Consider the following 16073-nt stretch of genomic DNA (forward strand, 5'->3'; position numbering starts at 1 on the left):
TCAACTCAAGGATATGCTAACGTATTATAGGGGGAAAACCTCCATGTACAGGGCAACCTCTTTAATTAAAATATAACTTGTGGATGTTGCACGTCAGTGGCCTGAAGTTTACTCTCAACAAACATTTCTGTTTTGAGATATAAAGCAATTTAATAATTTAAGCAAGAGGTGGGCAGGTGCTCATTGAAACTTAGGTTAAAAATTTTACTCCAATTATGTAAAAGCAATAATATTCTTTTTTTAGTATATGTGCTGCCGAAGCGAGCACAGAGTGGCAATTTTCTTTAAAGATTTCTTCACATATATTTGGTAATGAGTTCCTAGTCTCATTTGCAATGTGGGTGCCCAGAAAAGGTAAATCTGTCTCTTTCTTTAAACTATTACGTGATGTAGAGTTTTGTCAATTCTCCCTTTACTCTATCAACTCTTATATGAGCAGAAGTGTGTAGGTTTTAAATACCAAAAGCAATTTTTTACTTTGCTAAAGTGTCCTGGTACCCTAACATCACTCTTAGTACTGGGCCTGTGTCAAATCTTCTTTGCTGTCTGACCAGCCAGCCCTGGAGACCTTATTAAAACATTGCAGAAGATATGACTAAGACATGTTTGGACTATGTCCTCTAGGGACACTGAGGCAGCTCATATTTTTACTATTATTAAGTCACCAGTGAGGATGGTATGTTATTATTTAATTCCAGTAACAGTCAAATTAAAACCTATCTTTATTTGTATACTGTCTTCATAGTAACATTTCATCTGAAAATCATGCCAGCAATCCAATTCTCAGTATCTTCATCACCACTTGTCAGTATGCCGCATGCATACTTGGCCACATCAACCAAAGACTACCTCTATATCATCATCAGTGTATCCAGAATACACTGTTAGTCCCAGAATTCCACTAATGGATCAGGAAAAAACAAGTCAAACAACATTAAGTGACAGTTTGATTCTTTTTTTCTTGAACACTGGACAAAGGATTTTGGAGCCATTTGCTGTGACCTAAAAATTAACATTGATAAAATGCTTTTCTCTGAAAAGATGCCCAGCTGATTCTTTGAGTTTTTTAAATTTCTATCTCGAACCTCCAAATATTTTTCAATAATGCTAAATTCAAATAAAAAATCACTTTAGTTGCTAATGAAACTAACCCATCCAAAAGTCTAACAGAAGATCTAAAAAGGAATAGGTTGTTGTGGCCTATACAGAAATATTATGCATGTCACAGATATTCTGGATATATAAATCAGCATGCAAAATCACCTAGGTTGTACCAGACATCCATCTCTCCACTGAGGGTCCTCACTTCTACAATCGTTTGTCCCAGGAAGTCATCGGACTCCTTCTTGAAGTGCTGCTTCACTCTGGACTTGATGTCGTCATCTTCATCCCACACTCTGACTTTGATCCGGTCCGTGGAGTTATGGCACTCGCTGGAAACACACAGTGGTGAGTTAGTGAGCCCTGGACAGCTCTAAGGATGCTCACTGCGATCCCGAAGCGAGTGTACACTGCATTCCCAGAACGCTTTCCCGCCGGCCCCTTCCCACCATGGGTTGCTGGAGATATCTTGTACAGCTATAGTGAAGAAAAGCTGGATTTGTTAAGTAATGTCAATGAGGAGAAACCACCCCTTTTCTGTCCTGTTTCTTTTGACTGAATTAGATGTAGTCATATATGGGGCACAGACTCTACTCGAGTGTTGTTACTTATCCAGTCTTTCCTATGTGCAGCAGTGGTCTCGGACAGTGCACCCATACTCGGAAAATTCTCCACCAAAAGATAAAGCAAATTGTGTTACAACAGACACTGGGAAATTGGACCTCATAGAGTGTAAAATGATAATAAAATGTAAGTGCTTCATAAAAGAAAAACCCAAGTATGCACATAGATACTGTTAAACCAATTGAGTGAAATCATTCTGATTTTAAGAATAAAATACAGTTTAGGCAAACTCCCATTTCTAGGTTTCCTCTACCTGCGTGGTTTCAGCAAACAACTTACTATTGCAGCATATATTATGGTCCCTCCTGACCTGCCGGCTTCGGCATACGCTCTTTTCTGAGCTTCTCTGCTTGTTAACTGATCACCCTTCAAGAATCAGCTCTTCACCTGCTCTGAGTCACGCTTCCTGTTGCCTTCACACCAGCTGGTCACCACCAGCCCTCACTCCCCCCTGTTCACCATGCTCCCCCCACCCTCCCCCAGAAAGGGACCTTGAGGTTGATGGATGAGCTCTGGGCATCCCCAAACTTATTTAATTAAAATAAAGCCAAAACAAAAACACTTCATCTTAATATTTTTCAGCTTTGAGTATAGGAAGCCAATCACAGCAGAAGTTTGTCATCAACAAAACCAGAGGCATTTATAGGTAACATTACCAGTGTCAGGAAGCTTGAAATATTACGTATCTCTATCATTACCCTGTGAAAACTATATCTCGGTGTAATTCATTTTATCTTCAAGTCTGCATTTTATTTTAAGCATTAAAAACAAAGACTGTTGAAAAGGCATCCATGGACTTCTCTGGGCTGCAGAATGGGTTCAGAGATTGAAACTGATTTAAGAACTGACCATTTAAGAAATGGTGATGCCATTTCCATCAGCCAAAGAGAGGTGCACAGTGCAGCAGGTGGAAGAACAGGGCTTGGAGTAAGAGGTGCCGACCTGCACATCCTAGCTCTGATATTTCTACTTCGTGCAGGAGTTTCCAGCATGGAGCATGCCAGCAACTTCTGGGACATTTCTGTTGTATGGGCATTCCATGGGCCACACCAGAGATTTAGACACCACCCCACATGCAGGACAGTCTGCCTAAATTAAAATGTCCCACTGGGCGTTAATGAAGATGTAATGTCCATGGGAAATCATCTCATCTCAGGACCTACAGAGAAACATCGAGTCTTTTACATGGTTTACTAGGCACTGACATTTCTTGGAAGCCAAGTAGTATGTCAATACTAATCAAGGAGAATTTTTCATTTTTTGGCAGTTATTATTCAGAACTTCATCCAAAGAAAAGTTTTCCACTTTGAGAAATTAACCACCAATGTCAGAACTACTCAAATATTTGAATCAAAGGAGCTATATCAGTCTGCATTTGAAATGGTCTCATGGCTTCCAATTCTACCAATAGGAGGAAGTCTATGTCTACGAGACTACGTACTGCAGGGTAATTTTACTGGAGCCCTACAGACAAGGTGTGAGCGAAAGACACAAAGACACACTGCTGTGAATCTGCTTAGATACCCTCCCCCTGGCTCTGAGCACCCTTACCCCGTCATTCTGGCCACTTTCTGACAACTCTCTCCTGAGTGTCTTTACATGTGCTGCCGAAGGTGCCTTGATGCTCTGAATTGATTCAGAATGGTTCCTTTTCGTGGTCATTTTGACTTTGTGGGAGAACCAGAAGTTTCAGGGTATGAGATCTGGTGAATACCACACAGTGTCATGTCTTTATGAGCTGCCTTTCCGTTGGATGGTGCTTGGCAGCAGTAGCCACTGTGTTTTTTTGAATCACATCTCATAAAGACACTCAGGAAAGAGGACTCCAGAAGTGCTGCTGGAGGCGGCAAGGATGCCACTTGGTGTAAGTGTGCTTGAAATGAGGGACAGTACTTTGAGTGTGCTTATGGTAATGTGCCTTTTACTGTAGTTTTTTAAACATTCACTGTATATTTTGATCACACAGCATAGTAAAATACATATTAAAATAATTTTACTTCTTTATATTACACTTGGAACATTATATTGGTCTTCATATAGATGTATATCGAGATGGATAGATTACATCGCATGCTATTTTGATTTGGCATAAAATGAGTCATTATGAATTATTTTCTGTAAAAAAGGATTCCCTGGGTCTTTGAGGGTTGAGAACGATTAACCCTTTCTACCTGACTTCACTTCCATGAACGTCAGTCGCTTTGTCTATCAGATGGGGTAGTGAGACCTATCTGACAAGATGTTTGTGGGAATAAATGCCTGCACAACACCTGACAAAACACCTTAATTTGTGTGGTCTTTATCATATCATTATCCCAGAAATTCCTTCTGAATTTAAGCCCTATGTTTGTTGATGTATCTATTCTTGACAATTTCTAACATGTGTCCTTCAAAAAATATTCCCCCATAATAAAATTTCACCAAATTAAAATCCTTATTATTTTCTCATTCCTAGAAATATATTCATGAAAAAATAATTGTAAGAGCTAGTTTTCAGTACAATTTGACAGGACCGGAAGGGCAGGGAGAAGGTGGGCAGCAGCTGGCATAGCCTGCTACTGACCCAGGAGGGCAGTGGCGACAGCACACCACTCCCTCTGCTCAGAGGTTGGTGACTGTACGACACCAGGGGTGACTGAGCCACGGGGGCTCGGGTGCCAGCATGTTGGGCAACTTGTCCAAAGTTTATGTTAATAATGGCAAAGAGTCCAGCCAAGTGTGGTGGCATACACCTGTAATCCCAAGACTCTGGGAGACTGAGGGAGGAGGATTGCAAATTCAAGACTAGCCTGGGCAATTTAGTGACTTCAAGAGATCCTGTCTCAAAATAAAAAATTAAAAATAGGTCAGGTATATAGTTCATTGCAAAAGTCCTGAGTTCAATCTCCAATGCCAAGGGGAAAATGACTGAGAATAAAATGTCTTTGTATCAAAAAAAAAAAAAAAAAAAAAAAAAAGGCCTAGATGGAAAGAGAAACCCAGCTACCACTCTATTTCCTTGTGTCTTAGTAAACAGGTCAAAATAAATTTTCGAGCATCAAGAAAAATACTTATCACTGTCATAATCTTCACACTCAAACATTGCAAAGATAGAAAAATGTCTCCTGTTGTCACCTCTTGAGAGATAAACCACCGGTGTTCCTATAAGCCTTGGAGACTGAGCTCACGTACGTGTAACTGGCAGTTATGATGCCCAGCAAGTGCTGGATAGTAAAGGTGGTGAGTACTCCTAGAATCTGTTCATCAACCAAAAAACAAATCCTGTCTCATTTTCAAGAGGAATTTTGTGAAATTTTTGTTGTAAAAGCCAGACGTTTTTAACTCCAGTTATATATATCTATATATCTGAAAATAGTAATCCATATGAGTTATAGTATATAACATATAAACGTATAGTACACATTTCTACATACTTCATATACATGTGCATACATACGTTTTAGGTATGTGTATGTAGATGAACATATGCCATATAGCAAGAAGACGTAGAGACAGTACTTTCCAAATTTCTATTAGAAGTAACTCTAGTTTTGGTTCTGGGTGGAAGCATTCCTGCCACATGCCCACCATACTCCCGTCATTAAGGTTCCTCATTGCTGTGGTTTGAGGGTTTTGTTTTTGCTGTGGCATCCTGAGTAAAATGCTCTCCATACCCTCACCTGCTCAGCCAGACACCCACACAACACGAACTCCCCACGACAAACGTAATCCCTCCGTATGCAGACGGGCACTAAAAAATACAGTAAAAATGAGCCAGTGCGGCTGAGGCTCAGTGCAGGTGGATCATCCCCACGCCCTGCCTTCTTTCCGCAGTGTTCACATAAAGTGTCTGTGATGTGAATGGGTGCAGGATAGATAGCAATGATCAGTGAGGAGCTCCTATAAATATATTTGTAAACAGACTGAAAGGTTTGAGCCTCTGCATTTCTCACTGACTGCATTTTTTCATTTTTAATGAAGCTTTTGGTTTTGGACTAACATTAGATGTGCTTAACATCTTCCATCAATGACACTTTTCATGTTGTTCCCACTTCTTTTTTTTTGTTTTTTTTTCTGGTACCAGGAATCGAACTCATGACCTCGCACTTGCCAGGCAGGCGCTGTGCCACTGAGCTAAATCCCCAGCCCCCTACTTCTTTTATCTCTAAGTGATTCTTTCCTTTCTGCAAAACTATTTTTGAGAAATATCAAAGTCTGCCATTGTGTTGCATGTGTAATTGTCAGAAACTGTCTTTTTACTTCCAGAGTACAGACGGCAGGGAATTAGTCAAAGTGCATCACAGGCCTGACCCCAGGGACGGACCCCGCTCCGAGCTGCCCATTTGCACATTCACCGTGGCCTCCTGGGCTCCCCACCTTCTGCAGAGTGTGGCTGACAGCCCAGCGCTTGGCTTTCAGGTGATGTCCACCCTGAACTCACAACTGAGCGCAGAATCTTCTGCAGCAGTTACCAGGGTGGATTCTACAACTCGCTACTAAGAACGCTGACTACCGCCATCCTTCTAGAGCAGGGAGGGAGTTGCGAGTCAAAAGCCTCAAGTGTAGAGCTGGGTCTGTGGAGGACAGGAGGAGGTGACAAGGAAGATGGTGATCACCACAGGATGGAAACCGACGCATTTGGGGTGCACACGGAAGAGCAGCCAGACAAGCCACACTGAGGAACACCAACCACACTGACCACTGCTGACCACTCTGACCACTGCTCACCACGCTGACCATGCTGACCACTGCTCACCACGCTGACCACTGCTCACCACGCTGACCACTGCTGACCATGCTGACCACTGCCGACCACGCTGACCACGCTGACCACTGCTGACCACGGTGACCACTGCCGACCATGCTGACCACTGTGGACCACTGCTGAAGGAGGCATTTTCTTCAGTGGGAGCAACAGGACTAAGATTTGTGTGCTGGCAGGCGCTTGCTAAGTGGCCCTTTTTGGATGCATCCTGTGGGAGAGGTGCACTTGGCGCAGAGCTGGGGAGGCTGTGAGTGAGGTACAGGGAGCCCGCCTGGCCTAGTGAGGCTCACTGTGCTCCGTCTGCCCTGGGAACTGACAGGAACGACAGGGTTTGGCGCTCGCAGGGCTGAGAGGAGCAGCTGCTCCGTCTCCAATCTCAGAAGCAGACTTCTAAGTGCAACCTCACATAGAGATAGATTGTTGCCCTGGGTGCTCCTGGCTGTCCTCTGAGGGTGTGGCCAAGGGGAGGCAGAGATCCGATGGGAGGCACTGTGTTCTGATGTTGGTTTTTTACTGTGCAGCACCTGAGGCTGTGGCCACAAGGTTAACGGAGGGGAATTGGACCAAGAAGCCAACAGCAAAGGCAGAATTTCCAGGCTGCGGTTACTTGCCCACTACCCCGTGCTGGAGCCTGGTGACATCTCAGGGCACATGTTGGCAAAGGCTCCTGAGGGTTCTGTGGCTGCAGCCAAACTCAAAGTGATCGCGTCCTTGAACTCACAGCACTAGGATGTGGACCCAAGCAAGGCAGCTCCCAGCTAGGAAACCCCAGGGCTGGGGTAACGGGCCTGGTCTCAGTTCACAAGCATCGTGTGGGCATGCGATGCTCTTCAGAGGACTTCTCCTTCACTTTCACGTTGCACACTATCCACTCTGAGTGCAGACACCGACAAAATAGGCGTAGAATGTCCATGCAGCGATAAATCCACGAATTTGGAGGGAGATGAAAAAGGAAATGTGCCCAGGAGGAAGTACCTGGGTACATTTCTTTAACCAAGTAACCACTTCTGCTACTAAGATCAGGAAGTCCAGTAATACCTTGTTCAGCAGTAGCCAAAACTGTCATCTAGTTTCCATTTTCTCTCTTGTTAAATGAAACTTCCCTCCTCAATCCCGGGGACTGAGCCCAAGGCCTCCTCATTGAGGTACATTCCCTGCCCTTTTTGTTGTTCTGAGACAGTCTCACAAAGTTACTGCATTGAAACTCTTCAACTTTTGGTCCTCCTGCCTCAGCTTCCCAGAGGACTGGAATTATGGGCCTGTAGCACCCTGTCTGGCTCTGCATGAGACATTTTAAATTGCTGCTGTTTTCTCTTCTCTCTCTCCCTCAACCCCACGGTGGGAGTGTGGAAGGAAGACAAGTCGTCTTTAATTAATGGGTCCCAGGATCAACAGAGAACCAGACCTGGAGCTTCTGTAGAGATCATGCAAAGAGGCTGGATGTCAGCTAACCCTCTCACCAGGATCTGCCTCCACCCTGGAGAGGACAGGATGGAGTCTTCTGGGTGTAGCCAGCGTGGAGTAGAAAGTTATGCATGAACTGTGCACAGTTCAAGAGGCAGATGGAGGCAGATGCCATTTGTTTACTTGCACAACAACTTTCAAGCCACAACCCTTTTCTACTTTCACACAATTTCCTGTCTCTCCTTGCAACTAGGGGTGGGTGTGTGAGCGAGTTCCTCCAGGGCTAGACAGAGGACAGTCCTAGGGCACCGTCTTCCTCTCTTCTCCCTCTCTGCCCTGAAGCAGAGGGGTGGCCCACATTCGGGAAGGATGGGACGAGAGGAGGCAGAAGATGCTCTGGAGGAGTAATCGAGTTACTGCTCCATTTCCAAGGTGCCTATTCCTGGAACGCTGCTCAGGGAGATCGATGAACCTCCTGTGACTGAGCCACAGCCGTGCGGTAATGTGAAACTGAACCCAACCCTAATGGAAGCAAGTGGGAAAAGAATAAAAAGCCCTGAACGGTGACTTTGTTTCCTTATATCTGAAATGATTTAGAGTAAACTTAGTTCATAAACATTATTTCTTCTGCTTGATTTGCTCTATGAATTTCTTAACTATTCAAAATGTATTCTATGAACCTTAACTCTCATCAGAGTATAAAGTTTTGCATTTCAGAGAAATGAAGCTTTTGTAGTAAGTAGAGTTTTATAGCAAGAGGAATAGCTCAACACACAAGAGAAAAAAAAATCTATCACATATACTGAAGAGAGAATAGACTAAACCCAATCTGAAGTAGTATCTATTAGACTACTTCCATTCTGATTCATTAGCCAGCCAAGCCTCCCGGTTCACTTGACCAGTTTGTGAATTTGGCTGTTTATTTTACTGCAAAAGCACTTGGTGAAAAAAAGTAAGTATCCCTAGAACTGCATGATTTGCTTTGTACTTTTCCTTTTTGTTACTGGGAATTGAACCCGGAACCTCACCCTTGCTGGGTAGGCACTGTACCACTAAGTTACATGCCCAGTTCTGTAGCTTTCTTTTAATTAAAATAATAGACCCAAAATAATTCCTTCTTTTGGTGGTGGTAGTGGTGCTGCTGCTGGGGATGGAACCCAGGGCCTTGTGCATGAAAGCCAAGGACTCTACCGCTGAGCCACATCCCCAGCCCTGGCCTATAATTCCCTTTTTCAAGAATGGTTCACATTTCTAATTTTCCATTGTTTTCATTGTTACAGGGACTGGTACTGTTCCTATGGAATAAAATATCTCATTCTTTCCCAAATTAAAAGAACATACTTTCCCTTTCTGGATTCAGGGTTATTATTATTTGTTGTTGTTGGTGTGTGTGTGTGTGTGTGTGTGTGTGTGTGTGTGTGTGTGTTGTCTTGAAGATTTAAATTCCCAGGTGCAATATCTCTTTGAAGCCAACTGCTATTTGACCAATTTTCTCTTGGTAGCTATCTAAATGAAATGACTCATTTCTTTATAATTATTTCAACTTTGGAAATGGTAACCCTGCAAAAATGTGTAGACTTAGTTTGCTAGATGTGATCAAATAAAATATTCATGGGTAAAATGAGAAAATTTTCACTTGGGCAATTTCCTTACCCAAGTCAGCAGACTTAAACTACTGTGAAACATATCACTCTACTTAGACAGACACCCATGGATGTCATAAAGTTTATAAAGTCTGACTTCTTGGTTTCCATGAAAAAAATCGCTTACTCAAATAATTACCCCCCCCAAGGACCACTGAGGTGCCGCCTCAGCAGGCCGCCGTTCAGAGGGCAGCAGCCTGCACTTATGCTGAGAGGCTGAGACGGCAGCCCAGGCGCACTTCACGCAGCTGCTACTGCAGGAAAAAGCCCGGGGGAAACACGGCCACCACGAGCATCTGTGTTCTTTAAAACGTGCCAAACTCCCAGCTACATACTTCAAGTGTAACAGACAAGATTCTCTTAGTATTATGCTAAATTGTATTTAAAGACACACTCATGCCAGAAATATTAAACACGATACATGTATCTAGGTATATGCATTGAATAAACTGCAAAACTATCACTATTGTATCACTAATTATATTATTTACATTTATATATAAGTGTAAGTGATAAAATTACTGAAAATGTGTGCTTTATTTGTTATGGTTTTTGTTACGATAAAAATGTGCTTCAAGATGTCTTCTAATCTTTATAAAGATCTCATCCGAACGCAGGCTGGAGGGAGTTGTCACCAGAACCCACTCCTGAGAGCTGTGCTGAGGTTGTAATTAAGTTCTCCAGTTACAGCTCCATTCCCTAGACTCTGACCCACTCAGTAGAAATACTGCGAGACAGTCAACTTTCACATTTCCTCTGCGTGACTTACTGTGAATCACGTAACCCACTTTGTTGCCATACAGGTCCCTCATTTGTTACTGAACCAAGATCCCTAAGCCCATTACTGTGGAATTTTTTTACCACAGATGGACAAACCAAGTTCAGAACTCAACAGCAATTCAGGAGAACTTTTCCCACGGGGTGGGATACCTCAGCTTACAAACCCAGTTTCCTCCACGATTCTGGTCACAAACTGAACTGGATGAGAACCTATTCAAATTTCCCCAGAAGGTCAGCACTGAACTTGAGCAGTGAACTGGTTCAGTTCTCCTCCAACTTCGCTTGTGACCAGAATCACGGAAAGAGTCAAGTTCAGGAACTGAGGTGCGTCTGTGGCAGGATCATTTAATCACAAAAAAACCTAAAAAACATTCCCCAGTACTGTTCTGCTGCTGTTCCTTATATTTTCTCAAGACTTTTCTTTGTAGTATTTGGGCACTGTCAAGCTATTCTGTAAGTCAGTGACAGAGATGAGGATAAAAATAAGAACAAGAGATACTGTCGCCAGGAAAGGAAAAGGAGAAGAGTTTAAACAGCAGTGTTTACATTGATGGAGGACATATTTGTGCATTCAGGGATCACAGGACCAAGGACTAAAGATTATCATTCCAGGACCCCTCTGTTCCCGGGGCCCCACCCGAGCCCCCACAACTAGACCCAACCTCCTCAAAACCTCATACTTTTATATCTTATACATTTTCTCCAGATACTAATGTGACAGAATAAATTAATTTTACTAATTGTTTGGGGAATTATTAAACTAGTTAATATTTAAAATTAAACACTAATAAAATAGTGATAATATTTAATTTTAACATGAAAAAGTTGATATTTTAACATGAAAATTAAACATAGTTTAATTTTAACATGAAACAGTGGCTGAAATATTAAAATAATGTTATAAATTTTCATGTAGAAATAAATAATTAATGCTACTAAAATAATAAAGATTCAAACACTTGTTTTTTCAGAAAAATCCCTTAGTAGCAATTTTGTGGCAAAGAGAGACAGCCGAGGGCAGCGGCGGTGAGCCCGTGGCATGCGTGCCGTGGTGGGCTGCTTGTGTCCCTGAAGGCCGCAGGGGCCGCCAGCTGCCTAGGGAAGGAGATCGGGGCGGCAGGGCCGGATGCTCCCTGCCGGAGAACGGGCCGCGCCTGCGTGGGCGCTGCTGGGGGAGCCGCTCCGGCTCCCGCTCTCTGTGCCCTCTCTGGGCCGGACTCGTCCGTGGCTGTCTGAGGTAAGGATGTCTCTTCCCTGTGCTCCCTGGCAACACCGGCCGGTGTCTTTCCAAACCCAGGCCGGACGTCTGCTCTCTTGTTAAAGTTCCTGGGAACTCTCGATATGTATATTTTTTTAGTTTGTTTCATTTCTCAATCCCTACAGCTTGCAACAATCCCTACTGAATAAATAAGAAGTGTGGCAGGTGCAAGCAACTTTGCTCTTCCTTCTTGTACTGTATTAAATGTCACAAATATGCACGTTCAAACTAGGGGCAAAACTACTGTGGCTGAAACTGGGCCCTGGAAGCTGGAAATAAGGTCCACTTTGAGCACATTGGGGACACTCACTGGGTTGTCATACAAGGCTTACGTTCTCAAACCTGGTCCCTCGTCCAGGGGTGAGCTGCGCTCTTGGTGTCTGTGCGTGGTGGGGGTGGAGAGATGAGCCCAGAGCCCCAGCTGCGCCGAGCGGCAAGGGCGGGCTCCGGCCCTCCTGTTCTGAGGCCTGGCGGTCCTAGCACAGGTTACTCCTCTCTGCTTTCCACTTCTAAGGTCAGTACGTGCTAGGCAAAGATGAATACTAGAGAAACAAGAATATGTGCTTGATTCGAACGCCACTCCAGTCCCTAACTAGCGATACGCTTAGAGCAACTACTCAATTACACTGAGACCCCAAGCCTAGGCAGTAAAGTTAGAATTGACATAGCTAACTTGTAAGAGGATTGAAGGTAATATATGTGATGCAACTAAGGTATCTAAGGTATATAAGGAAAGGCAGCAATAGAACACTCGACAGTTGTCCTAAAGATGACGCTGCTTACGGACACGGCGGCCGTCTCAGTGTGTGTAAGTCTGCACTAAGGTGTATAAGGAATAATTATTAACTCAGTTATCAAGACACATGAAATTGATTAAAAATTAATGTACACTAAACTCGTGTAATTAATAATAATATTGCTTTTAAGAATATACTTCAAAATGCAGGAATTTTTATTATAGATCATCAAGAGAAAAAAATAGTGAGATGATTAGAAGTGACTCAGATTTTTAAATTTCGTGTGCTTTTATACACAGTCATGCACTGCATCACCCCACCTTAGGCAGCAACAGAACACGTGACAGTTGTCCTATAAGATGATGCTGCTCAGGCTCACAGCAGCCACCTCAGTGTGCATCTGCACTGTGGTGCTCACTCCACAACAGTCCCTGGTGGATGCATTTCACAGAGCACAGCCCTGGTACTGAGCAGTGCACACTCACGTGCCTATGTGTGTACAGGATGGGTACACATAAATATCTGGAGATTTACACATACCCATGTGACATACACGGTCATACCTATACACACATATGGTTATATATGCTTGTGTATGTGTGTGCATACATATGATTTTACACACCTAATTAGAACTGGAAATAAGATTTCCCACAGTGGTTATTTTTATAGAGGTCATCTCAGCCTGGCACGGATTGCAGTATGGAGAAGCAGTTCAGATGTTGGTTTGGAACAAGGCCTCAAGTAGATTGCTCATCATATCCAAAAAGTGCAATCAATCAAGCCCATCAGCAGTAAAATGGATAAATAAACTATAGTATAACCGCACAATGGAATCAAAAGAAACCACAAAATGGATAAAACTCAAAACTTAGACGCCTTCCCCCCGACACATGGGAGCCAGGCTGGGCCCCAGAAAGCTTCAGGAGCCTCAGTGACCATGCCTCACCTAGCCACCCCCTGGCGGGGGGCAAGCTGAGCCCCAGACAGCTTCAGGAACCTTGGTGACAGGCACCTGCCCCTCTGCCACCAGTGTGGGAGCCAACTGAGCCCTGGAAAGCTTTGGGGAGCACTGGGAATCACATCCTGCCTGCACACACCATCCCAGGAGCCACGCTGAGCAACAGGGACCTTTGGGTCTTTGCCCCACCCCTCCCACATCATGATGGAAGTGAGACTGAGCTCCAGGGAACCTCTGGATCTTTGAAAATGACTAAACAAAGGAGCAAAATGCAATCTCAGACCTCCACCCAACCCAGAACCAGTCCAAGAGACATTGATACAGAGGAGCTTAGAAGTCATACACTTGAAATTTCTGAAATGATAGCAACTGAAGTAACAAAGAACTCCATCAGGCCATGGAAGACATCAGATCAGAAATAATCTCTCAGGTAAAAAAAAGAAATGACAACCATAATGAAAGAATTGCTCAGCACATCTAAAGAAGAGGTAGATTAAAAAAAAAAAAAAAAAAGAGGACCAGAGAAAAATGATGGAAACCTTTCATGAACAATACAGGAAAGAATTAGAATGCACTAAACAGATTCAAACAGATATCCAGGAAATTAAAAATTCCACTGAAAGCCAACAAATTTTAACAGACATGAAAAATCAAATAAGCAGTAACACAGTCATAACAGGGGACTTTAACACCCCAGTGTCACAAGGAGATGGATCAACTAGACAAAAAATCAGCAAAGAAATAACAGAACTAAACCAAATTTGTGAACAAATGGACTTAGTAGACCTTGACAGAGTATTCTACCCAACAACATCAGAATACACATTCTTCTCAGCTGCACACGGGACTTTCTCTAAAATAGACCATATCCTAGTGCATAGAACATGCTTAAGTAAATGCAAAGGAATTGAAATTATCCCATGCGCACTGTCAGACTATGGTGCACTGAAACTGGAAATTATTCACAAAAGAAATCGCAAAAACTCCATAAACACAGAAATTAAATCACACTCTCCTGAACAACCAATGGGTCACAGATGAAATTAAAGAGGAAATTAAACAGTATTTACAATCAAATAAAAATGCAAATGCAACTTAGAGGAACCTGTGGGATGCAATGAAAGCAGTCCTCAGAGAGTAATTGATAGTGGTGAATTCCCACATCAGGAAAACAGAACGAGCACAAATAAACAATCTTATGCTGCACCTCAAGGTTTTAGAAAAAGAAAAGCAAGCCAAGTCCAAAGTCCAAAGAAAGCAGGGAATTATAAAGGTCAGAGCAGAAATTAATGAAATGGAGACTGAGAAAACCATACAAAGAATTAATGAATCAAAGAGTTGGTTCTTAGAAAGAATAAATAAAATTGGCAAACCCCTACCCAACCTTATCAATAAAGGAAAGAAAAACCTCAAATTCATGCAATAAAGAATGAAAAGGTGAAATCCTTACAGGTTCTGTAGAAATTCAAAAGATCACCAATACCAACTTTGAAAATCTTTACTCTCATAGGATGAAAAACACAGAGAAAATTTGAAAACCTTTACTCTCATAGGATGGAAAACACAGAGAAAATGGACAGATTCCTAGATACATATGAATTACTAAAGCTGAATCAAGAGATATAAAAATCCTGAATAAATCAATATTAGCCAACAAAATTGAAAGTAATTAAAAAACTTATCAACAAAGAAAAGCTCAGGTTCTGATGGATTCACAGATGAATACTACAAGAAATTTAGAGAAGATTTAAAACCAATTCTTCTCAAACTCTTTAATGAAATTTTTTTCTTTAATGAAATTTAAAGGGAAGGAATTTTCCCTAACTCATTCCTGGAGGCAAGTATTACCCTGATACCAAAACCAGAGAAAGATCCAACCAAAAAAGAGAACCACACACCAATGTCCCTTATGAACATAGATGTAAAAATTCTCAATAAAATACTACCAAACAGAATGCAGCAAATCATCTAGAAGATTATACATCATGACTAAGTAGGATTCATCCCAACAATGCAGGGATGGTACAGTATATGCAAATCATTATTGTAATATACCATATCAATGGAGACAAAGACAAAAATCAGATGATCATCTTAATAGATGCAGAAAAAGTTTTTGACAAAGTCCAACACTCATTTATGATAAAAACTCTACAGAAAATAGGAATAGATGGTCTTTACCTCACTCTGATAAAAGCCATCTATGACAAACCAATGGCTAACGCATAATAAATGGACAAAAACTGAAAGCTTTCACTTTAAACTCAGGAACAAGACAAGGATGTCCTCTGTCACCACTCCTATTCAATGTAGTCCTGAAAGCATTAGCCAGAGCAATTAGACAAGAGAGAGAAATAAAAGGAATGAGAGCAGGAAAGGAAGAAGTGAAATTATCATTATTTACAGAAGATATGATACTCTACATAGAAGACCCCAAAAACTCCACCAAAAGGCTTATAGATTTAATGAGCAAATTCAGTAGTGTAGCTGGATACAAAGTCAACACTCAAAAATCAATAGTATTTCTGTACACAAACATCAAACACACTGGGAGAGAAATTAGGGAAACCATACCTTTCACAATAGCATACAAGAAACAAAATACTTAGAAATAAATCTAACAAAGGAAGTAAAAGATGTATACAGTGAAAATTACAGTACCTGAAAAAAGAGATCAAAGAGGATTTCAGAAAATGGAAAGATATTCTTTGCTCATGGATAGGAAGTACCAATATTGTGGCCATACTTCTAAAATTGTACAGATTTAATGCAACCCCAATTAAAATACCATTAGTATACCTCACAGGTCTAGAGAGAACAT

General features: G+C 42.1%; 1 protein-coding gene across 2 annotated transcripts in view; it reads right to left on the reverse strand.

Annotated features, from left to right (window-relative positions):
* Positions 1-16073, reverse strand: part of Unc13c (unc-13 homolog C (C. elegans)) — a 435225-nt gene that overhangs the window by 205270 nt on the left and 213882 nt on the right. For both annotated transcript variants that reach the window (XM_013510339.1, XM_005376625.2), the window contains one exon: positions 1264-1433. In XM_013510339.1, coding sequence (XP_013365793.1) covers positions 1264-1433 — 170 coding nt within the window. The remainder of the gene's footprint in view (positions 1-1263; positions 1434-16073) is intronic.

Source organism: Chinchilla lanigera, unplaced genomic scaffold, assembly GCF_000276665.1.
Source record: "Chinchilla lanigera isolate Chin_1 unplaced genomic scaffold, ChiLan1.0 scaffold00008, whole genome shotgun sequence".
Lineage (NCBI taxonomy): Eukaryota > Metazoa > Chordata > Mammalia > Rodentia > Chinchillidae > Chinchilla > Chinchilla lanigera.